Source organism: Eurosta solidaginis, chromosome 1, assembly GCF_040869045.1.
Source record: "Eurosta solidaginis isolate ZX-2024a chromosome 1, ASM4086904v1, whole genome shotgun sequence".
In the NCBI taxonomy this organism is placed as follows: Eukaryota; Metazoa; Arthropoda; class Insecta; order Diptera; family Tephritidae; genus Eurosta; species Eurosta solidaginis.
Genome location: NC_090319.1, coordinates 340236644 through 340262500, shown reverse-complemented (window position 1 = coordinate 340262500; position 25857 = coordinate 340236644). Strand labels below are relative to the sequence as shown.

At 38.1% G+C, this 25857-nt stretch overlaps 1 protein-coding gene across 1 annotated transcript in view; it reads left to right on the top strand.

The window, feature by feature from the left end:
* The window catches only part of Dhc98D (Dynein heavy chain at 89D), a 322849-nt gene that overhangs the window by 290573 nt on the left and 6419 nt on the right, over nucleotides 1-25857 (top strand). Inside the window, exons 56-57 of the mRNA XM_067773518.1 lie at nucleotides 12105-12245; nucleotides 23588-23692. Coding sequence (XP_067629619.1) covers nucleotides 12105-12245; nucleotides 23588-23692 — 246 coding nt within the window. The remainder of the gene's footprint in view (nucleotides 1-12104; nucleotides 12246-23587; nucleotides 23693-25857) is intronic.

The following is a 25857-nucleotide window of genomic DNA, read 5'->3' as shown; positions in this document are numbered from 1 at the left end:
CTCTATCAAAAACAAAAAAGTTCGGACTTTTTGAGCAGAGCTTTGTCGGCTTCTTATCGGTAATAGCCGATACTGAAAAGTTATTGTTTTATTATCTCCTTATATCGATAACAAAGTATTGACGTTGAGTCATCGGTTCGTTATAGCCCAGTCATCGGCCTTCTTCTGGTTTCTTATTGGCTCCTTCTGAGTTAGAGGTGTATCAACGATTTCATAATGCAATTTTATCGGTACCGCTTTCATAAAAAACCGATAAACCGTTCCGATGACAAATTGATATTTTTTGTATATAAACTCTATTACTACGATAAATAATCGATAACTTTTGGATTATAAATCGATACCTTTCAAATAACATACCGATAACTCATTGATGAAAAATCAGTAACTCATTCATCACTTTTCTTACAGAAAGCAAATTTATAACATTTCGACATCAAATCGATAACTGGTCTAAATCTGGTATATAAACACCTATAGCAAACCGATATCTCATCGATAGCAAACCAATACCAATTCAATAACAAATTGATAACAAGCCGACCGGTTTTGGATTTAAGTTCGGTTTCTGTCCACTTTCGCATCTTCGCTTTGGGTTTGGGTTCCGGTCTGGCTCCGGATTCGATTCCGAGTTCGGTTCCGGTTTCCATTCCGATTTCGGTTTCGATACCAGGTTCAGGCAAAGCAATGCAAGAAAAGGCAAGGTAAGGAAAAGAAATAAAAGGAAAGGAACCGAAAAGAACAGAAATATAATAACTCAAGGAGGGGAGAGGAAAGAAAATTGAAGAGTTAAAACCGAAGCGCGATATCAATTTCTTATTGATTAGTTAACGGTTTGCTATCGGTGAATTCGTTATCGACATGATATGGATGTGTCATTCATTTTTTAACGAACAAATATTTTTTTGTTGCCGGTGTATTATTGACGAGGTATTGACGAGCTATAGAAAGTGTTATAAACTTGATATTAATAACAGAGGTTTTCGATAAGTTATCGATTTCTTAACGACGGAATAGCGAAAAGTTATCGATTTACTACAGAAGGTGAACGATTTGCTATCAGGAATGTATGGATTTTTTAGTAGAGTGTTACTAATATTTTATCGTCGTGTTATCGCATAAAAAAAAAAATAAATAAATGTAAGGCGCGATAACCTCCGAAGAGATCTAAGGCCGAGCTTCTCTTCCAATTTGCGTCGTGCTGCTCTTGCTTTTCCCTACAAAAATTTTCTTCTAATTGAAAAGCCTTTTTTTATACTCAGTTGAGCAGAGCTCACAGAGTATATTAAGTTTGATTGGATAACGGTTGGTTGTACATATATAAAGGAATCGAGATAGATATAGACTTCCATATATCAAAATAATCAGGATCGAAAAAAAATTTGATTGAGCCATGTCCGTCCGTCCGTCCGTCTGTCCGTCCGTCCGTCCGTTAACACGATAACTTGAGTAAATTTTGAGGTATCTTGATGAAATTTGGTAGGTATGTTCCTGAGCACTCATCTCAGATCGTTATTAAAAATGAACGATATCGGACTATAACCGCGCCCACTTTTTCGATATCGAAAATTTCGAAAAACCGAAAAAGTGCGATAATTCATTACAAAAGACCGGTAAAGCGACGAAACTTGGTATATGAGTTGAATTTATGACGCAAAATAGAAAATTAGTAAAATTTTGGACAATGGGCGTGGCACCGCCCACTTTTAAAAGAAGGTAATTTAAAACTTTTTGCAAGCTGTAATTTGGCAGTCGTTGAAGATATCATGATGAAATTTGGCAGGAACGTTACTCTTATTACTATATGTACGCTTAATAAAAATTATCAAAATCGGAGAAGGACCACGCCCACTTTTAAAAAAAAATTTTTTTTAAAGTAAAATTTTAACAAAAAATTTAATATCTTTACAGTATATAAGTAAATTATGTCAAGATTCAACTCCAGTAATGATATGGTGCAACAAAATACAAAAACAAAAGAAAATTTAAAAATGGGCGTCGCTCCGCCCTTTTTCATTTAATTTGTCTAGGATACTTTTAACGCCATAAGTCGAACAAAAATTAACCAATCCTTTTGAAATTTGGTAGGGGCATAGACTTTATGGCGTTAACTGTTTTCTGTGAAAATTTGCGAAATCGGTTGATGTCACGCCCAGTTTTTATATACAGTCGTCCGTCTGTCCTTCCGCATGGCCGTTAACACGATAACTTGAGCAAAAATCGACATATCTTTAATGAACTTAGTTTACGTGCTTACTTGAACTCACTTTATCTTGTATGAAAAATGAACGAAATCCGACTATGACCACGCCCACTTTTTCGATATCGAAAATTACGAAAAATGAAAAAATGCCATAATTCTATACCAAATACGAAAAAAGGGATGAAACATGGTAAGGTAATTGGATTGTTTTATTGACGCGAAATATAACTTTAGAAAAAACTTTATAAAATGGTTGTGACACCTACCATATTAAGTAGAAGAAAATGAAAAAGTTCTGCAGGGCGAAATAAAAAACCCTTAAAATCTTGGCAGGTATAACATATATAAATAAATTAACGGTATCCAACAGATGATGTTCTGGGTCACCCTGGTCCACATTTTGGGCGATATCTGGAAAACGCCTTCACATATACAACTACCACCACTCCCTTTTAAAACTCTCATTAATACCTTCAATTTGATACCCATATCGTACAAACTTATTCTAGAGTCACCCCTGGTCCACCTTTATGGCGATATTTCGAAAATGCGAACACCTATAGAACGAAGGCCCACTCCCTTTTAAAAATACTCATTAACACCTTTCATTTGATACCCATATCGTACAAACAAAGTCTAGAGTCACCCCTAGTCCAGAAAGGCCCACTCCCTCTTAAAATACTCATTAACACCTTTAATTTGATACCCATATCGTACAAACGCATTCTAGAGTCACACCTGGTCCATCTTTATGGCGATATCTCGAAAAGGCGTCCACCTATAGAACTAAGGCTCACTCCCTCTTAAAATACTCATTAACTCCTTTCGTTTGATACCCGTATTGCACAAACGAATTCTAGAGTCACCCCTGGTCCACCTTTGTGGCGATATCTCGAAAAGGGGTCCACTATAGAACTAAGCCCCACGCCCTTTTAAAATAATCATTAACACCTTTCATTTGATACCCATATCATACAAACAAATTCTAAAGTCACCCCTGGTCCACCTTTATGGCGATATCTCGAATAGGCGAACACCTATAAAACGAAGGCCCACTCCCTTTTAAAAATACTCATTAACACCTTTCATTTGATATCCATATCGTACAAACAAAGTCTAGAGTCACCCCTGGTCCACCTTTATTGCGATACCTCGAAAATGCGTCCACCTATAGAACTAAGGCCCACTCCCTCTTAAAATACTCATTAACACCTTTCATTTGATACCCGTATTGCACAAACGAATTCTAGAGTCACCCCTGGCCCACCTTTATAGCGATATCTCGAAACGGCGTCCACCTATAGAACTAAGGCCCACTCCCTTTTAAAATACTCATTAACACCTTTCGTTTGATGCCCATATTGTGCAAACAAATTCTAGCGTCACCCTGGTCCACCTTTATGGCGATATCTCGAAACGGCGTCCACCTATGGAACTAAGGATTACTCCCTTTTAAAATGCTCATTAACACCTTTCATTTGATACCCATATCGTACAAACGCATTCTAGAGTCACCCCTGGTCCATCTTTACGGCGATATCTCGAAAAGGCGTCCATCTATAGAACTTAGGTCCACGCCCTTTTAAAATACTCATTAATACCTTTCATTTGATACCCATATCGTACAAACGCATTCTAGAGTCAACCCTGATCCACCTTTATGGCTATATCCCTAAATGGCGTCCACCTATAGAACTATGGCCCACTCCCTCATAAAATACTCTTTAATGCCTTTCATTTGATACGCATGTCATACAAACACATTCCAGGGTTTCCCTCGGTTCATTTTTCTACATGGTTATTTTCCCTTATGTTGTCACCATAGCTCTCAACTGAGTATGTAATGTTCGGTTACACCCGAACTTAACCTTCCTTACTTTTTTTATTTTGATGTTGTTTTGCACGGGGTGTGAACCCTGGGCATACGGTGTGGTAGGCGGAGCACGCTACCATCACACCACGGTGGCCGTTATCGCATATTTGTCGGAAATGTATCGATTTTTTCGAAGAGTTATCGAAAAATTATCGATTTTTTTAAGTTGTTATTAAAGAATTATTGATTACTTGGCCTGGAATCTTGGGTTCAATTCCCGGACAAACCAATAATAAAACTTTTGAATCTAGTATTTTCAATTAGAAAAAAGTGTTTTCTAAGCGGGCTCGACACTCGGCAATAATTTGGCAAACACCCCGAGTGTATTTCTGCCATCAAAAGCTTCGCAGTGAAAAAAAAATGTTTAAGAAATGCTTGTAATCTCCCGGCTACATTTGAGTCCTAATTTGCTTGTTTTGCTAATATAAAAACTATGAATAGAACTCCATTTACATACTTTTAAACTCATCACTTCACTTTGACGACTGCTTCAGTGTAAACTGTGTCAGCTACAAATATTTTTGAATACCTTCCCGTTTAACTGTAAGCCCACTTCAAGTGTACTTACAAGACAAATTTTCTAATTGCGAACGTGGTGCATATAAAACAATGCACAGCCGAGTTGTACATATGCGAAAGATAGGAAATTTATAATCTTCATAAAATTTCCTTCATTCCAGAAATTTTCCACACAAAACTGCCGTTTTTTATATTTTGCTGTTTACATCTTAAAAAGAAGCAAATTGATATATGTAGCATGTTGTATACAGATTATAAAACATTAAATGTAATTTGCAAAAATATATATATATATATATTTTTTTTTTTCAATCTACAAACACACTCACAACAAAAATTCAGAACATAAACACATTGAAAATTATCGCCAGCTGTCACATCACAAGTATAATAAATTTCGAAAGTACGATCTTCCGTTCTCACTCCACTTTTCGCCTCAAAGGAAACACGTGCTCTTGAAATAAGTGAAATGAGCGGAAAACAAGAAATATTATTGAACAATTTGTCGTTTTATTTACAGAAGCAGACATAAATTTTAACAAAAGCAAAAATATATGTACATATGTAAATACATCAGTGCATATGTATGTATGTGTATTCAAAAGCAACGCAACAATGTAATTTTGCTTTTTTTTTAAATTGTATGTAATTCAAATTTTTTCCAACCCTCAAAAAGTTATTTGCTTGTATGAAATGCGTACGCTCGCAAGGGATAACCACGTATTTTTTCAAATAATTCGCATCAATTTCGTTTTTTGTTGGTTCATTTCATCAACGTCCCTATTTACTTATTTAAAAATATTCTTCCTTATGTAATATTAAGTCATTTAGTTGATGTAAGCTTGACTTCTTTTATTGTTTGTTGCACGAAAATATTTTTAAAGTAATTTTAAATTTTAATAAAGTCTAAAATATTTCTAGAAATATTGGAGCAACGTGACATACTTTCGTACAAAAGCGACAGCTGTTTTAAATCTCTTTACAGCTTTTTCTACCGGAAAGGTAACTCCAGGCCGCACTCCCCCGATGATCTTTCTTGCTTAAAAACCCGGCAAGGCAACACTTCTGCTAATTTCAAACTAGAGAGGGAGACGACGAACCCGATACCTTAAGCGCCGATGATGGAAAATACGTTTCGGCACCTGACTATGACGAAGTGAGAATGACGGAGGAGTCGAAGACTTGGTAAAGAGCATGCATCATGCCTCAAGTCCTAGGCAAAATTTGTTCAGATGAGCGCATGCTTCAAGATTTTAACTTAAGTATGCGCTGACCAATACACATGAATTGCGATTCCGCAAACCGCGGAACCAGTCTTCTTAATACCTCGTTTAAAGTTCTATTTATCGTACTGTACCAAAGACTAGTGCCCATAGTCAACGAACTGTTTGGATAGTATCAGTGCGGCCTCAGACCTGTTTATCTATTATCGACCAGATCTTGACGATGCGTCAGATGCTTGACAAGACTGACGATAAGTGAATCGACACTCAACATTTTTTTTTTTTTCGATTTTAGGGCAACATTTGAAAGTGCGAAGGGAAGCTGCTTGTATGCTGCAATGTCTGAATTTAAGTTCACTTCAAAGTAAACAAGTCTCTGCAAAATGACGTTGAGGAACGCCACCAGCTCCGTAAGCATTGAGAAGGACTTATTGGAGCCATTTAAAAGCAAACGAGGCCTCAGACAAGATGGCTCCCGTTCGAAAGATTTCTTTATCATTATGCTAAAGAAAATAATTCCAGCAGCAGAACTAACCCGTGATAGAATACTGTAAGATCGTACAATTACTGACGTAGATAGTATTGCCATTTTTGGCATTAAGAAATGTGCCGTGAGATCTTCTTCTTCTTTGAATGAGATAAAGAGGCAAAAAAATGGGTCTTGCAGTAAATAAGAACAAGGCAAAGCACTTGTTGTCATCCAAAAAAGAAACCGCGCATTAAACTGAGTAGGTAAAATCACGCTCTACAAGTCGCTCATCATACCTCTTCTGACGGTTCGCCCAAGAAAATTTTTCAGTTAACACCGCATTTAGAAAGCAAAGGAGGGGGAGACCTCCACTGAGTTGGTAGTGGCGGGGGTTTTTGGGATTTAAATCCCAATAAAGTAAACTTAAAATAATCAAGTTAAGTACGCGTCCAGTATTTGACAGTTTCTTTAAGGAAAAATATTCCACTTCACGATTATCTATGCCCATCATCTAATAAATTGAGGCTGAGCCAAATCTTTTAAGAGAAGAAATGTGGGTTAGCATTCCTCAATTCTAACAGTAGCGCAGGAAAAACTTATCAACTATTTAAAAATTTTAGAGTATTCTGAGTCGATAAATATTGGTAGACGGCCAGGACAATTGGAATCCTTGGCAGTTCTTTTGCTCAGAAGGTTTGTCACGGCGTATGAGTAATATTTTTCATTTATCTACATATCGGGTATTCCATCCCATTTCGACCAATTTTGGACCCGACCCCTTTAGAATTGGCTGAAAGTTTTTCTTCTTTTTCTAGCTTACGAAAGACGTTTTTCAGAATTTTTTAAAAATTTTTCATCCAACTCAAAAAAAGTTATGAATTTAAAAAAAAAACACCGTTTTTGTTTTCAAAATGCTATAACTTTTTCAAAAATTGACCGTTTGGGATCTTTTTTTTTTTTAATTTGTTTTTAAATGTACTTTTCGGAAAAAATACAAAAAAATTGTTAAAGTTTTTTTTTTTCAATTAAATAAAAAAAAATATCGGCCCACTCCGGGATTAGTGGGGATGATTGCAGAATTGATTGAAGTTTTTTATGAGAAAAAAAATGGCGAAATTCGAAAAATCTCGAAAAACTGAAAAATTACAAAAAAAAAACTTAAAAAAATTTTTTGTACTTTTTCCGAAAAGTACATTTAAAAACAAATTTAAAAAAAAAAAGATCCCAAACGGTCAATTTTTGAAAAAGTTATAGCATTTTGAAAACAAAAACGTGGTTTTTTTTAAAAATTCATAACTTTTTTTGAGTTGGATGAAAAAATTTGAAAAAATTCTGAAAAACGTCTTTCGTAAGCTAGAAAGCCAATTCTAAAGAGTCGGGTTCAAAATTAGTCGAAATGGGATGGAATACCCCATATATATCACGTTTTAACTTTCATGTTGACGCGACTGACAAAACAAAATCATCACGAACGTCAATGTGCATATTACATAAATGTTTCTATATATACATATGTACATATGTACATAAATGTTGATATTCAAACAAAGATATATCAAATAACTTTAATCAATAAATAGAGATAAGTGTAATATTTATAGATAACGATGCAAAATTTTTAATCATACATATATACCCAAAAATTTGTGATTGGTGGTACAAATATGCATGTATGCAAATCTGGCTGTACTGTATACCGATTTACATACTTACACTCTTATATACAAGTGCTGGCCCTGAACTTTGCCATTCAAAACGCATGTAAACGAAAAATTATTAATGAAAATAATAACCAAATGCAATATTTTAATATTTGCCATGTTGTTGCACAACAAAAATCTAATTGAAATGGCCATTCACTGTCATTGTGCTACACTTTGCTTTATATTGATTACCATTACTATTACTATCGTTTATGGTTCTTGGTCGCAGTTGGCAATGGTTATGCAATCCCCGACTATAAATGCGCCCATAACCCATAAATATTATTTAAAGTTTTTGATGTGACGCAAAATTTTGGACACGCATTCGCCGATATGCTGAGGTATAAATGCATAAGTTGAAAGGAGTGGGGTTTTTGAGTAGTAGTCGCACAGTGAGCCAAGAATGCTTTAGAGTAGAAATATCGAACCTAAAGACAAGCGCCTTTTGAGTGAAAATTCATTCCAACTAAAGGTTTGTCACCATTGCATATTTACTGCAAGATCATTGGATGATTGAAATTTCCCCAAATCTATGAGATTTTGCAATACGTGGCGTCTAAAGAACTACCAGAAATCAATAGCTACCGGCAGTACAGTTCATCTGTTATGTAGCACCCCGTCGTATGTTCCAGAGGTTAACACCAATGGTCAGTACATCTAGCGGGTGTGCGGAAACAACTAAACCAGAATTGCATAACAACGTTTTGCAGCATATTTTACATTTAAGGTCAATTAGATACATTTTTACTCACTTGTCTTATTCAGATTTATAGTTAACTGAATGTTGCATTCTATTTAGGGTTCTCTGGGCCTTGTGCACAACTTTGGTAAAACATCCGGTTGCAATTCTCGCATTCTTCACACAGTTTAGAACTTCTACGTTAAATCTGATTCCTAAAATATCACAAATAACAAAGACCAAGTTGTTAAGACCACTAATTTTGACACACAACATTCTAAATTTATACGGACTAAAGAAACTGGAAATAACGACGATCATAAGGGATGGTACGAAATATTGGAGGATGAGGTTAAACAGACAGTAAGCTCACCTTCTCGGATTAATTTAGAAGATACCGCTAAAGGCTGTGTCTACAATAGTAAATCTGAGTAGATTTAAGGCACACGTAGGCGATGCAAAGCCATGTACAATGAAGCTCCGTACTCATTACGCTTACCGCACGGTCTTTACAGATGCTGTCCTGGTCGTTACGGAAACCATACCGAAATATTTGCTTGCAAAAGAGTAATAGATATGCTGTTGTTGTTGTCACATAGAGCTCGTCTTCTATCAAACTTAATTTCTCACCATACGTGTATACTTACTTAATCGTAGTTCTGGAAAAATGCGGTTACGATAAGTGAGCACGTAGAGGTACCGGTTGCTTCCGTAAATATTTCCACATGATAGGGAAATTTGTAAGTAAAAAAAATTGCTTGGAATTAACACAACATACCCTACGCGTCCATCGACTGCCAACACTTCGGTGAACAACGACTGAAAGCAAAAATAAATATTTTCGGGCTACACCCGGGCAGTGTCATCAACATCATCAGCAGCCAAATTAATATATGAAACATATGAAATACGATCAGCAGATATGGAGAGCACATATTTTGCACAATAAAGATAGTTCCCTAGTCTGTTAGCATGAAAGTACCTACTTAGCTCACGTAGTCGCATCCGTACACAAAGTTAAGGTTAATGCAGTCCTAGGTGCGGAGAATTGTGCGGGCCGTGGGAGGTGAGGTTCATGTTTTTAGCTATAGAACAGAAGAAAGAAGTGGGTTAAGAAATCCAGACCAGAGGATTCCGCGTAATCACATAGGTTTCGCGCCGCCAATCTGGAGGAAAAATTAAAAAGGGACACGACGAAAATTGGAAGTGAAGCTGGGCTATAATTCTCTTCGGTGGTATATCGCTGCTTGTGCTTATGTTTTTTTAATTTCGGTTAGCGAGAGAACTGAAAATCGGTGGGAAATAACGAATAATCTGAAGAGCTGGTCAGTAGTAGAGATGAAGAGTTGGTAAGGTGTTTTCTTACGTAGAATATTACCTAAATCTGAATGCAGGTTTTGATACCATTAAATCATAAGAACTGCGTAGTTATGTACACACCACCCCCAACTTGTTGTACGAAATACTAAAGGTCAACGTCAACGAATGGCGTCAAACCTCGTAAGCTAACAATCGGACCAGGTCTTCAAGGTTTGCCAAACAGGTTTTTTGAAATTTCAAAGCAACTTCTAATAGCGCAATATATGTCTGTCATCAGTCCGTTGGAATTCGTTTTCTGTGCAAAGATTTTGTTACAATGGCTCCTCCAGCAGATCAGAAACAGTCAACTAACGCCTTTCTAGAGATGTTTTACAACGTGCGCGTACAGTTTCCAGGGACATCCTTATGCCATGGCACCCATATAACGTTTACCGTGACTTCACGACGATAAAGCTTAGCGCTTTGATAGCGTTTCATAGCCCTGTAATTCACATTAAACTTCCATGACATTTTTAGAAAACCAGCTCTGTCATCAGCATGATACGTATCGTCTGGTTACGATAATTTCCCCATAAACCGAGGCTTGATCTTTACAGAGTGTTTTCTATTGGTTAAATTGCGTTCTAGCGCTCTACCAACCAGAACTTTATATTGTAAAATTTATTAGATAAACTGGATCACAAATTCAAATTTTTTTCTACACCAGATACGCCATTATGAAATTCCCATGTAAAATCACCCCCTGATTTCGAAAATCAAGGTTATATTTAATTCTATGGTAACGTTTTTGGGATACTTACCAATAACGGTTTTTTCCAAAAAAAAAAAAATTTGGTCCACTTAATCATATATATCTCAAGAATGAATTGAGCAATTCCAAAACGGTTTGAAGCTTTTAAAAGGTAATAATTTTCTATAAACTGTGCATATAAGACTTCTTAGGGCTAGGTCCTGCAGATTCAGAGATAACGAACAATTATTACGAATTTTTTCCATTTTTTTTGTGAAATATAAAAAAATTTGTATTTTGCGAGGAAGGATCTCGAAAACTTTTTTTTTGCAGATTTGTTTTTTCTCTCTTAGCTCTGTTTTATTACAAAAAAAAATAAGCTGTCATTCAACAAAATCGACGAACAAATACAAATGTTATAAGCATTCAAGTAAATATATCCATTTAATAATTAAGTACCCTACTGGTACATATGTGCTAATATTTGCTAACTAACTGATATACGAATACTAACACATATCGCACACACAATCGTTCTTGAGATATAACTAACGGTAATTCGTAAATATCTCAAAAACGTTACCATAGAATTCAAAATAACTTTGATTTTCGAAATCAGGGGCGATTTTACATGGGAATTTCACAATGGCGTCTCTGGTGCATTTTGGCTGTAAACCAGTGTAATACTTAAGGCTTGGTTTCCGCGATGCCGCTTTGTTACGACCGCTAAAGAGCGGCCGATAGACTCACCGTTTTCAGAGACACCTCTTTGCTGGAAACTACGAACAGTTACGGAAGACAACTCGCAAATTTTAATTTGACATTTTTTGGTGTATTTTTTTTAGTTTTCTTATTATTTTCTTTAAACAAACGTACAAGAAAAAAATTTTAATTCAAAAATGTTTTATATTATAAATAATTTCAATTATTTGACTAAATATTCACCGCTTTGAAAACAGCTGTGGCAAAAACCGTGATGAACGAGTTTCTACCATCATGACGGCCGTAATATTTAATGCCCTGCCGCTATATTACGTTACGGTGAACTTCACCGTCTTCTTAGTTTCCGCATAATTACTTTTACATTGCAACATTTTTGAAAACGTATTCTACCGCAATGTAACGGCCGGTATATGGCGGCACCGCTTTCGAGAGAGTCAAGCCTTTACAATTAGAAAAGTTCTTTTTGAACCACTGTTCCCAGTTATGACCCAACTACATTGATGACACTTGTACTCCGCTCGTAAGGACATGAAATTCATTGAATATTTGCATTGAGAAATAAATTTATTGAATAGCAAATTTTTATTATCATAATATAATTCCAACAATGTGTTTGTGTGTGTAAATGTGTAACATTCATGTATTTGCATACATTTTTATAGGCCATCGCTGGCGAAATCGGTATGGACAATGTGTTGGACAATATCGCTAACTCGCTATTCAATGGGCTGCTACCAAATGATTGGCGTAAACTGGCGCCGGCCACATGCAAACAACTCGGCAGTTGGATGGAACATTTGCAGGTAAAGACTGAATATGCAAACATTTTTATACCTTTCATGAACATGAAATGGTATATTAACTTTGGTCCGATGTTTGTAACGTTGAGAAATATAGAAGATAGACTCACCATTAAGTATACCGAACTGATCAGGGCGACAAACTAAGTTGATATAAGCATGTCCGTCCGTCGTCGGATCCGGTCGGATCGGACCACTATAACATATATCTCCCATACAACCGATCGTTCAGGTAACACGATTTTGGTCATTCCAGCCGCAATTTAGAAAGTATAAACGTGAAACTCGCTGCTATATATTCTATTATATCATAGAAGATTTTCTGAAAAAATCACTTTGATCGGAGCTATATATAATATATATCCCATACAACCGATCGTTCAGAAAAGGCTGTTTTTTGCCATTTTTTATATTTATCTTAAAATCGTTTAGCTATATGCATCTGTTCACTATATATTTCTTATCTTATTCAGCGCATTATTTGGAGATTACAAATAATAAAATTATTGTTCAGCCCCATTCAAGAAAGGTATGAAGTCTTCGGCACAGTCGAAGACAGTCCCGTCCTTACTTGTTTTATATTCACAATCATCTCCAGTCAATGCTACATATTTTATTTACATTTAAAGGCAAGCACTTACCATTTATTGTTTATATATTAAATATTTATTTATATCTTGTTTTACTTTTTATATTTTCTCTTATTGTATTTACCGTGGTTTTACTTTTGTTTTATTTATTTTTTCATTACACATTATTTTAAGCTGCGATGCTCTTGGGATGTGCTTTGCAATTGCTCCTGACAGATAGGTCGACCATGAAACGAACACATACATATGTATGTATAACGTAGTCATCACCTCGTACATGTACATATTTATGCATGGGCACGTACACGGATATTGTCACATACATACATACACATGTATGAATGAATACAATCTATTACACTACCTGCAGGAAAATAATCGTGTATGGCTTAGTTCGGTATATCACCGGTTATTTGGAAATACATAAGACCTGGACCTCATGATAATTTTCTTAAAAAAATAAAGAGTATCCTATAATGGTCCCCGTAATATTCCTTCTGCAGATATGTTTGCGTTGAGAAAAAATGTCTTTACTGTTCCTATCCAAGCATGGACATGGGGACTTTGGGAACTCACAATCCTACCAGTAAGCTAATAACAAGTTCATTGTCGTTACTTCCTTTTTCGATCGTCGTAAAGAGGCCAATCAAACCGTATCTGGAAATAATTCTAATATAGTCCAAACCTAGCTCAGCTATGTTGTTGTTCTTGTTGTTCCTTTAGCGACACTGCGCGAAGGTTTTGGAGTGTTATCGAAATTGATAATCCATTGACGAATATGGATTCGGTACGTTGCGGTAACAAGCAAAGTGGGATGCAACCCCTACCTTCTTGGGAAAGATCTAAAATGACCACATCGAACCTTGTAGACCAGGGATCGCCAAGAGCTTCTTATTTTTTTCCATATATCGCTTTCTATTCATGTATGTAATACGTGTTCCAAATATGAGCCTAATCGGAGCACAAATACGATGTTTTTGAAATATTTCAATCCATGCGCCACCTATCGGAAATTTGTTTTCTTATTATTGCATTGTCATCGGGTTCTGAACTATTTTCCAAGTTTCAAGCTTGTAGCTTATCGGGAAGTTACTCAAATTTCGATTACAAAATTCTGTTCGCTACACAGAGTCAAGCTAAATAAAACCGTTTAAAAAACACGGCTATTATTTATTATTTTCTATTAGGTAAATGAATGATAATCTTAAATTATCTTCTTACTTCAAACTTTTAACTAATATGTGTATTAGACTGGGTTGGTCCCCATACAAAAAAAAGTTGCTAATGTCCGCCCCTAAATTTAAAGATTATGTTGGCAGAGTTTCGGAAAAAAATTTTATTTTTTTTATCCTTCGAAACACAGCCGAAACGGTTTTTTCGTTGTAACTTGGTTATTTGATGTGCGATTTTTAAAATTGATATGTCCTTATTTTGGCCTTGAGAAGCTTCACATTTCCTTTTAATGTCCTTTTAAGCCATGAAGTCTTTTTCACATGATTAGGCCAGCTAACAAAGTTGTACCCCCCCTCCCCCCCCCCCCCCCCTCTAAAGTATCCTTTTTTCCTTACAAAACGAAAGTACTTAAAAATTCAAGAAAATATTGCTTTTAAACCATATTACTAAAATAATAAACAAAGAAGTTATAGCACTTTCAATATTCATTGCAAGTGTTTATTTACCTGATTCTTATTATAATACTTAGACCTGAAACTCATGATATATTTTGAGCAAAAATTATTATTAGGGTTTGCATTGAAAAGTTAATAGAGATAAGCCAAATATCATAAATAGGGGAAGTCAAAGTAAATAAGTGACTACAGTCAGACTCTGACTTCTGACTTTTACGTTACAACGAAAAAACGTTTTCGGCTGTATTTTGAAAGATCAAAAAAAAAAAGAACTTTTCCGAAACCCTCTCAACATAATCTTTAAATTTAGGGGCGGACATTAGCAACTTTTTTTTCGACCCAGTCTAATGTATATTTCATTTTTAATTTTATCTTCAAGTGAGACAAAATAAATGTTTGTCAGTGCATGTCTATTCTTCATTTTGTTTTCTAAAAAATTAGCGACAACCAATCAGCGATCAGAAATGGCGCTGGCACGTATACAAACCCAGTCGGACTTGGTAGCTTTTAAAATTAACGTATCGCATTGTTTTCTTGAATGCATTCAAAAATACTTCAGCATGCGTCCAATTAAAATTTAATTTAAAATGGAATTATTAAATAAATACATTGTTTTCGTACAGATGAACCAAAAAATATACCCAAAAATATTACTTCAAAAGTAATTTTACACGGAATTATAGCAGTTTAGTTCCTAACGGGCACAGCAGAATACGTCGGTCGTGGGCGAGAGGATAGAATGCGTGCGCACGGGGATGTGATGTGCGCTTGCCTTAGAGTTTTAGTGATGAGCCCTGTTGTAGACCATAACGTCAACTCATTCAATTGTTCCATGAGAAACTTAGGGTCTCCAAAGCCTTGCCTGCTAAAGAAACAGGATTCGTTACGGCTAGGTGAGGCTGGCAAATGGGCTGGAGAAGCTATAAATTGCGCTAGCAATCCGCTGAAATGGGTGTGTAGCGCGCCCCTTGAATCAATTGGTTATTTAAGCCACCTTTTACGACGGGCATACATATATACATGCCGCGAACATATTTTAAGCCCCCGAATCCGCTGTGGTCCTACTTCAGTGATCAGTACACATTATAACATTCTTACCACTACCTACATAAGTCTTCACACAATTTATTGCTCGACGCACTTACTACACGAGTTCGTTATGCATTTCACTCACTACTGATTGACCCCCCTAAAGAAGAACCAGTCCTCCCAAGCTGACTCAGTGGAGGTCACCCCCTCCTATCTTTCTAAACTGCCGTGTCAATTGATATCATTTCTTGGCCGAAGCATATCGTGCATTCGCATAACATGACCTAAACAGCGAAGCCTCTTTGGGCTTTTATTCGCTTGCCTATCTTTATACAACTTTTCGTTATGCCTCTTTCGATTTCGGAATCACGGACAGAACCGTTCATCTTCGGAAAAACTTTTATTTTGAACACTATAAGAGCCAATTGATTTCTCGGTAACGCCCATGATTTTGAGTCATACATCAGGACTGGTATGATGAGCTACTAGTAGACCGTAATTTTTATGGTCGGAAGAAGACTTTACTTTTACACCTACTCAGCCTAAAGTAGCACTTGTTAGCAAGAGTTATTCTCCGCACATAATAATGCAAAAAATTTATTCAGCCCTCCCGTTGATGTGCTGCTGTCTGCCTTTTATTCATCTTCTTGGCTAGCATTTTTCAGCTGACTACACCAATATCCTCTTCAATAACCACGACTGGGTGATTCTAACTCGTCACCCTCAAGCTGGAGCTGTCTAATATATGAATGCACACGGAATGCGATCATACTGAGCAGTGCCTTGTTAATACTCCCATCATTATGGATAGCTGACTTTTTGTAACTGTAATAGCTCCGCCAAGTGGCTGTAGTCAATCACTGGCCATCGCTTGCTTTGCTTACTCGAAGTCACTTGTTAGAAAAGCTGAAAGCAATTAGCCGACGGTATCCCGAAATATCCACTGACAGACATATTAAGTTCGCTATTGTTTGCCCAGCCCGACTTCTGGCAGGGATATCCGTATGCCCTAAGAAACAGATAATTTGTATCAAGAAGTAGTTAGCTGCTACTGAAAGTGAGGTCAAACAATCCCTCTCAGCCTTTGAGCCCACGCTGGCAGATCATAGCGCTTTGATAGCCGCCTAGCTATCGGAGTAATTATAAAATTCCTTAACATTTACAGCGGTTTTCTAGCTGTTGCAGTGACCGGACATTCTTTTTAAAGTCCAGCTGACAACGAGCCTCTAGCTGAACCCCCCACCTTCTGGTCTAGCTTGGGTTCATCCATGTTGTTGTTGTTGTTGTTGTTGTAACGACAAGGTTGCTGCCAAACCCACAACTCCCTTGAAGAAATATGAGTAATGAATATGGCAAGAAGAACGGAAGCTGACGCACAGTAGTATTTCCTACCAGGGATGTAATCGAAGTCGTGAAAAATGCTGGAGCGCCCGGTATTCACAAGCTTATATCCCGCTTTGCGAAACCGTACTAATGTTCAGGCTGCGGCCTTTAGCTCACAAGGTGCATCAGCTGCAGTTTTAGCATTGCGTTTAGTGCAACTGCAGGTGCCGTACGAAGAGCACCACTTATTTCCACCATTGTCGTTTGAGCTTTGAAGAAGTGTCTAGCAATCTCTACGAGACCACCAGAACTCCTTAACGTGCAGGCAATGCACCACCACTGTAAATAGTCCCCAGCCCTTTTCAGTTTCCCCTCAAGGTGAATTTGACTATATTTCTTGATTTGCGGACATAGCTCAACACCAGACAGTTCGCTAAATTTTTCTATAAAGCTGCACAAGTAGATGGAGTCTATTTCTCTATCTTTGGTTTACCCATAAGAAAATTTTTACTAAAATATAAAAAAAGCAACAAGGGGCAATCCCCGCATAGTTAGCAACAAAAAACAGCATACATGTTTGATTATTTCGCTTCTAAAAATAAACGTTTTACTTATATGATTTATATATAAAAATGTTGCGTTTTGGTATGAACCTTCACTTATGGCATCCAAGTTTCTTCAAGGCGGTGACTCAATAAAAATATATTTGGGGTATTCAGGCTACCTCGTTATCGACTTATCAGTTACACATTTTTGGTCTCCAGTGACTTTTTTTCTGTAAAGTGTGTTAAAACCACATAACCACATAAGCAGATAAACTGGTAAATAGGGTCAAGTGAATACCCGAATTAATAAACTGCCCCGTGGTTAGGCTGGAGACATATAGTGTTTATTTCCAAAAGGGTTCACACAACATCACAAACATAAATTCTCTTTTACATTTATATATATTAGGCCGGGTCGATTTGTGGGGAGGCAAAAAAATCGCCCATTGCTCTGTAAAAATCATATTGTAGGGATCAAAATAAGAAACTTTGCCGAAGAAACCATACCTCTAAAACGAATTCTGATGCCCCCCCCTTTGGGTCGTAGGGGCAAATTTTGAAAAATCCCACTTTGAAATGCCTATGTTTTTTTCTTTTTGGAGTTTATTTTTCTCTTTAGGAATTTATTTAGTCAGAACATATGTAAATGAAAAAATGAATTTAACTTAGTAATAGAAAAGAAATTAAAAAACATTATTAGAAATTTGCGTTTTTACAAACCCCTTTTAAAACCAAGGCATCACTGTGATGCATTTGCATGTCGTAAACATAGTTGTGTGGGTTTTTTATTCAACCGTTTTAAAAAATGAAGGTATCACTGTGACACAATTGCAGATCGTAAAATTGTTTGTGTTGTTTTTTTAAGCTACCACAAGACACAGCAGGTAGAATTGAAATTTCCCCTACCCAAAAGTTCGACCCAAAGGTGGGACATCAGAATTCGTTTTAGAGGTATGGTTCCTTCGGAAAAGTTTCATATTTTGATCCCTGTAATACGATTTTCACAGAGCAATGAGCGATTTTTAAATCGACCCGCCCTAATATACATATATAAAAACTTAGTGTGAAGTATTCAAGATGTTGTTGATTTATACACTGCTTTTGATATTTACTTATACGTCCTCACATACATATGTTCATTTACCTACATATGTACCTCAAGTTAAAGTTGCATCGACTACCGGCATCGTAGCATCATATTAACTATTGCACGATTACTAAAATTGTTACACCAAACAGTAGCAGATAACACGTTTAACCTATGTAAATTTGAGACAACTTAGAGCCTACTGGATTTGAAGAGATAAGCATAATATGAATATTTGCAAAGTGGAGGCTCGAAAGAACTAAGTTCAGGATCATCAATCATCACTAATTGGCGTTAGGCCACCTAGGCGATGTTCCCGATGCGGAGCGTGTTACACCTGGCGATTACTAACTCCAATTGCGAGCCTCCTTTTTTTCCAACTCAGTGAAGAACTCTCCCTTCGTCGATTGACAAATTTGGCTCAGTTAGTATACTTTCTGGTCCACAACGTTTTCATTAATTCGCATAATATGTCCTAGCCAGGAAAACCTTTAAGTTTGCTTTAGATACTCTTTGTTCGTAGAAATTTGCGTACAATCTCACAATCTTCCTCTCTTCACGGGAAATACAGAAATACATATATTAAATCTTTGGGGTCATTGCTGGATCAAATGTCAGTTTTTTCTCTTTTTGATCATGTCGTGACTTGACCAAGTGATTAAAAAAACTGCCGATGTGATTCGAAACGAGCTCGAAAAGTACCACTGCACCCGGATTGATTCCGAAAATAATGTTTATATTACATCGAAATGTTCGCGAAAACGTTCCGACATACTCTCAAAGAGGGGACACAAAATACCACCATTAAACCTACTAAAACTAAGTGGTATGCTCCTTAATCTGGCCGATAAGGCCAAACTCCTAGGCTTACTTACATACTTAGTTAGCGCTTAACAATTTAAATGGTTATGGCCGTCCAACAAGGCGCGCTATTCGCTTCTTCGCTCTACCAAATAGCACCAATTGGTTACACCAAGGGAGTTTAAAACGTTTTTCCAACTGGTCCCTTCAGCGGAGTGGGGGCTACCCTGTTCCTCTACCTCCATAGGCGGGTTCCGATAGAAACGCTTTCTTAGCCGGAGCGTCATCTTTCATTCGCCCTAGCCAGCTAAGCAGCAGCGTTTTAATTCGCTGGACTATGTTGATATCTGCGTAAAGCTCGTGTAGGTCGTCATTGAATCTTCTTCGGTACTCGCCATCGCCAACGCGTAGAGGTGCATAAATATTTCGAAGAACTTTTCTCTTGAACACTCCCAGAGCCGCTTCATCTGATGTTGTCATAGTCCATGCTTCTGCACCAATTAGCAGGACGGGCACGATAAGTGAATTGTCGAGCATACTTTTTTTTTGCAGAGAGAGGACTTCACTTTTGAATTGCCTACCTGGTTCAAAGAAGCATTTACTGGCAAGAGTGATTCTTTGCTGGATTTCAGGGCTGATGTTGTTGCTAGTGCTGATCCTGGTTCCCAAATAAACGAAGTCTTTTACTATTTCGAAATTATGGCTGCCAACAGTAATGTGGTTGCCAAGGCGCATATGCGCTGACTCTGCTCGATGACAGCAGGTACGTGGTTTTGTCCTCATTCACCATCAAGCCCATCTTTACCGCTTCTTTCCCAGTTTAGAGTAAGCAGAACTAACGACGCGGGTGTTTAGGCCGATGGTATTAATGTCGTCAGCATATGCCAGTATTTTCACGCTTTTATAGAATATTATTCCAGAGCGGTTAAGTTTTGCAGCTATTATAAATTTATCCAGCATCAAATTAAAGAAATCGCACTATAGGAGGCTACCCTGTCTGAAACCTCGTTTAGTTTCCCAATTCAGACTGAGCTGGTGGTGTTGCTCAACGTCATTTTGTACAGCCGTATAAGTTTTGCGGGGATACCAAATTCAGACATAGCGGCATATAGGCAGCTCCTTTTCGTGATGTCGAAGGCGGCTTTAAAATCGACGAAGAGGTGATGTGTGTCATCTCTTTTTTCGCCGGGTTTTTCCAAGATTTGGCGCATTGTGAAAATCTGTTCGAAGGTGGCTCTACCAGGTCTGAAGCCGCAGTTATAAGATCCAATCAGCAGATTCACGGTGGGCTTCAATCTTTCGCACAATACACTTGACAGGACCTTATATGCGATATTAAGAAGGCTGATTCCGCGATAGTTGGCGCAGTTTGCAGTATCCCCTTTCTTCTGGACTGGTGGATTGGGCAAACAATACTTAGATTCCAATCGTAGAGCATGCACTCCTCCGACTATATTTTGCAATGAAGCTGATGCATGCGCCTTACCAACTCCTCGCCCCGTATATGAATAGCTCCGCAGGCATTCCATCAGCGCCCGCTTCCTTGTTGTTTTTTTAATCTGGTTATTGCTATTCAGGCTTGGTCATAATTGGGTAGGGAGTCATTTATTACATCATCACCAATTTCGGGATCTAGTGCGTCATCCCTGTGCGGTAAATCGCTGTCTCTATTTATGAGAAGAGAGATGTGTCCCCTTCATAATCTAAGTACTGTCTAGACATCGATTACAAGGTCGCCGTTGTCGTTCTTACAAGAGTTTTCCCCGGACTTAAAACCTTTCGTCAGTCGCCGAAGACAAAAAGCTGATACTCACCGCGTCTACTCGACCCATATGGAGGCCAACATTAGTTTACTGCGAAAAAAGCACAAATTTAGTATGATTCGCATAAATGTGAAACTCTTTAGATTATTTTGATATCCCCACTGGATCCCGTAGGATACCCAGCAGCGACAATATCAGCCTTGTGTTTAATATATTCGTCCAGTTTAAGTAATAGAACCATAGGACATTCTACCATACTAAACAAATTTAGGTTTCTTCCTCGAAGCCTTAACCGCTATGCGACCACAGCATTTCCGGGCAGCAGCTTAATGGTAAACATCCTCAGCATGGATGATTGTATGCAGTCGGATTTGTGTTTTACGGTTGGCGGTAGCATTTCCACCGACGCTTCTAAGTTAAATGGCTGGAGGTGAGGTCTTTTCAAAGGACCGATACCATCAACTCTTTTTCAGACTACCAGAGCTTTTGAGCGTCTTCCACACAGAAGTATCAGCTATCATGCAGACTGGTATAGAAAAAACCGAGTCTTGAATGAAAAACAAACCCACAATCGGCAAGAAAATCTGTATTTTTAACGACAGCCTATGTGCTATTAGAACCACTGGAAACTTACTGTTTCAATTCTGAACTAACATCAAACTGTCACCAATCAATTCAGGAGGCTGATCATCAGAACCGTGTACACTTTACATGGATCCCGTAACGTAAGAACATTGAGGGAAGCTATATTGCAGACGAATTTCCTAGGCATACACTTTGTCACATGCAACCTAATGATTAAACAGTACATCTTCCATCAAAACGGAGAGTTTTGAATCATAAGGATAGGTTTATAACCTTAACTTGGCACTGCCTTAATGGCAGGCATGCAGAGAGTTTAGGAGAGCTCTATCGTCGATGATGTAGATTTTATAAGAATGACGAATGGGATGAAGCGATGGGTTACCACATGTGCAAATTTCCGGCGGTAGCTTGTGCCATACAGCACTGCCTGGGAACTCGCATTCTGGATAACAATAATTTTTTCAAGCCGTATCGTGAAGTACGACACCACGTACTTGGTAACCTTTATCAGGCCCTCATAATTGTGCGAAAAACCATGCCTTCGCGGCAGCCCTTTCAACCTAACCTAATCTAGTCCCAAAAGTATATGATCTGGACCCGAAGTACAGGTTTAAGTTGTCTTAGCACAGGACCTAAAGTTGTTCCGCAAGATCTAGCGCTGATCTCTAACAGACCCTACTTCCGAACTTCTACCTGATGCTAGTATCAATAAATTTGTTATTTGCTTATTACTAACTGTTGACATATCTTAAGTTGTCGCGGTCATTGGCTGAGACGAAGCACTGTAACAATAACCAAAACAATGCCTCTAAAACGCGACGATATCGTCTTCACTATCCTGTACTCGTCGCATCGGCATCATGGCTAAGTAACATTACTTTTTTTTATTACATATGTATGCTGAGTTAGAATTGGCGCTAACATACACATTAGGCCGGGTCGATTTGTGGGGAGGCAAAAAAATCACCCACTGCTCTGTGAAAATCATATTCTAGGGATCAAAATAAGAAACTTTGCCGAAGGAACCATACCTCTAAAACGAATTCTGGTGTCCCCCAATTTGGGTCGAACTTTTGGGTAGGGGCAAATTTTGAAAAATCCCACTTTGACCCATTTAGAGTGGTCCAATCGAGTCCAAATGTATGACCGACCCCCACTAACTTTGGAGGCCCGACCCACCGATGCCAGTAGCACACCCCCTGGAACCCCCCTGGGGGTTCACCATACAAACATTTCAAAAAATCGCCGGTTTTGCACTTTACATGAAAACATCAGCACAAACATATCCATACCAACTGAAAAGGGGTACACCACTGCGTATACGTAACAATAAAATAATTTGAAATGTTTGTATGGTGAACCTCCAGGGGGTTCCAGGGGGTGTGCCACTGGCATCGGTGGGTCGGGCATCCAAAGTTAGTGGGAGTCGGTCATATATTTGGACCCGATTGGAGCACTCTAAATGGGTCAAAGTGGGATTTTTCAAAATTTGCTCCTACCCAAAATTTGCCCCTACTCAAATTGGGGGACACCAGAATTTGTTTTAGAGGTATGGTTCCTTCGGCAAAGTTTCTTATTTTGATCCCTAGAATACGATTTTCACAAAGCAATGAGCGATTTTTAAATCGACCCGCCCTAATACACATACATATGTACATGCATTTATGTTTGCATTTCTCAACTCTGTAGTCACTTCCGTTTGTTATTTTAACCATTCCCGCCAAAAAGTGGTTAAATTTACTCATTAATCATTTATGCAATGTTAAATGGTGCTGCCATCAATATGCGGTCGGTCATGCACACCTATCAATCACAATCGCTCAGCACCGTTAAGTGGTTCAAATGTGTTAAGAAGGGCGCTACAAAAAAAAAGACATTAGCGAAATAAAAAAAATCAATCTTTCAACCATAACCTAAACAGTTTATTAATAATTTCTTTGTTGTTATATTGCCTCTCTTTCCTTTTTCTTTCACCGCATCACCTTTTACTGCAGAATCGTGCAACGCAATTCAAATATTGGGCCATGTCAGGTGAACCGTTAGTAATGTGGCTGTCTGGTCTTCATATACCTCAAAGCTATCTAACAGCATTAGTACAGGTGAGTAATGGTTTTGACAAAACGTAAGAGAGAACACAAAAAATAGATGTACTACATACATAAGGTTAACAAAAATTTAAGATACAATTCATTCGTTTAAGAAGTTTGTCAAAATTGTACAACTTTAATCAAGAAAAATATATTTGTATAAGATATAAATATTAAGGTCTTTCTCTGTAATACCGATTTCACACAGAAGCTTCATGGAATCATAATTTGCTTTTTTGAGATAATAAATGTTTGCCTTTCCCTACGGTGGCGGTAGCCAAAATCTAACAAAAACTTACCCTTTAGGTTAGGTTAGAGTGGCCACCGGTGCGAGGCCCAAAAATGTTCATTGTGATACCACGTGGGTTTCTCTCCTACTCAAACCAACAGGTCGGTTCAGCAAATGTCAAGAATTTCTTAGGTTCCAACTTAGCCAGATTACAAAATCGCCAAAGAAGAGAGATACAAGAGATTTCTTTCTGCGCCAAAGCGCAGGACAATCGCACAGAAAATACTTGATTGCTTCAATCTCCTCTTGGACTTTGCAGCTCCTGCAGTAATCATTAAAGGGAGCACCCAGCCGTTCTGCATGCTTCCCGATTGCTATGTGGTCGGTTATAAGTCCAACCACCAGAGATATGTCCCCTTACAAGAAGAAGAGCACTTGTACGTCTCAAGTCCCATTCAGGCCACACGAGCTTAGTATGGTAGCAGGATTCGTAACTGCTCCATCTCACACTCGCTGTCCTAAGGAAAATCTTTTTCACGGTGAGCTTACAGGTAGCGAGCTGCATGCTCAATCCCTTCCAGGACGACGTAACCGGAACGGATGTGCCCGCTCTTACAAGTACGTCAGCCATCTCATTGCCGGGTATATCGAAGCGTACAGGCACCCATACCAGACTGAGGGAAGTTTGCTCAGCAATCTCGTTAAGAGATTTACGGCACTTCTCTACTGTCCTGGACTTACATTTGACCGATCCAAGCACCTTTAGTGCATCCTGGCTGCCAGAGTAAATACAAATTTGATTAAAGCCGTGAACAGTATTTCTTAGGTCGTCAACGGCGTCATTTATAGCAGCTACCTCCGTCTGAAAGACGCTGCAATAATCGGATAGGCTAAGGGATAAATTCCAACCTGGTTGAGGTGCAAAGACCCCGCTGCTCACCTTTTTATACATTTTGGAGCCGTCAGTATATATCTGCAGCTTATCGCTCAGATCCGGCGGTTCCTTCAACCAGTAATCCCCATCCGGGATAACATCCTCGTATTTCATATCGAAAAATACAGTCGGAGCGCAATAGTCCGACGAAAGCGAAATCAAATTCTTAAGGATGAACGCATGGCCATCCACATTGTCTCTCCAGCCGGATAACTCTCGCAGTCGTAGAGCATAAAGGCCGAACATTGCTAGGCCATTAAGTCTATTGGCGAAACATTAAAACAGTATCCAGCGCCTCCGCAGGGATGGTGGCAGAGCACTCCCCACGTAAAGTAAAGCACTTCTTTGTACCTTCTGGAATACCCCTAGGTTTGTTTAGTATCTAAGCTCGTCCACCTGGTCAATGCCCCGTATAAAAGGATTGGTCTAACCACAGCATATACTTACTTATTTTTCTAGAAAAATTCCCCCAGTTATTATTTATACTTCTTTTTACATAAAACACATTTGATCAAAATTTTTTTCGTGTTGTTTTTTGACCCCAGCAATCGCCTACCACACCGAAGATTCTGGGCTGGCTCACCGGACAAAGCAACATCAAAATTTTAGAAAGAAGCTTTTTCAATTAGAAGAAAATGTTTTTGAGTGGGGTCGCCCCTCGGCAGTGTTTGGCAAGCACTTCGAGTGTATTTCTGCTACCCGAAGAAGAATCTTTGAAATATTTATGCATAGATTAGTATAAGTAAAGAGGCAGTTTACCCTTGTGAGCGAACCAAGGGAAAACTTTATGCCAGCTTTCCAACGAACAAGACCGCATTGCTCCAAAGAGAATGCGTTACTGTCTGATTCGAAGGCTGAAGTAATCGCATAATTCCGAAGAGAGTGCTTTATTGAAAACTCCAGCGAAGAAGAGACTGCATAGCTTCATCAAGTGTGATTTTTTGTCTACTTCTTCGAAAGCGAACTCATCGCATTAAGGAAAAAACTTAAAGAAAGTCCAAAATGCAATATAAA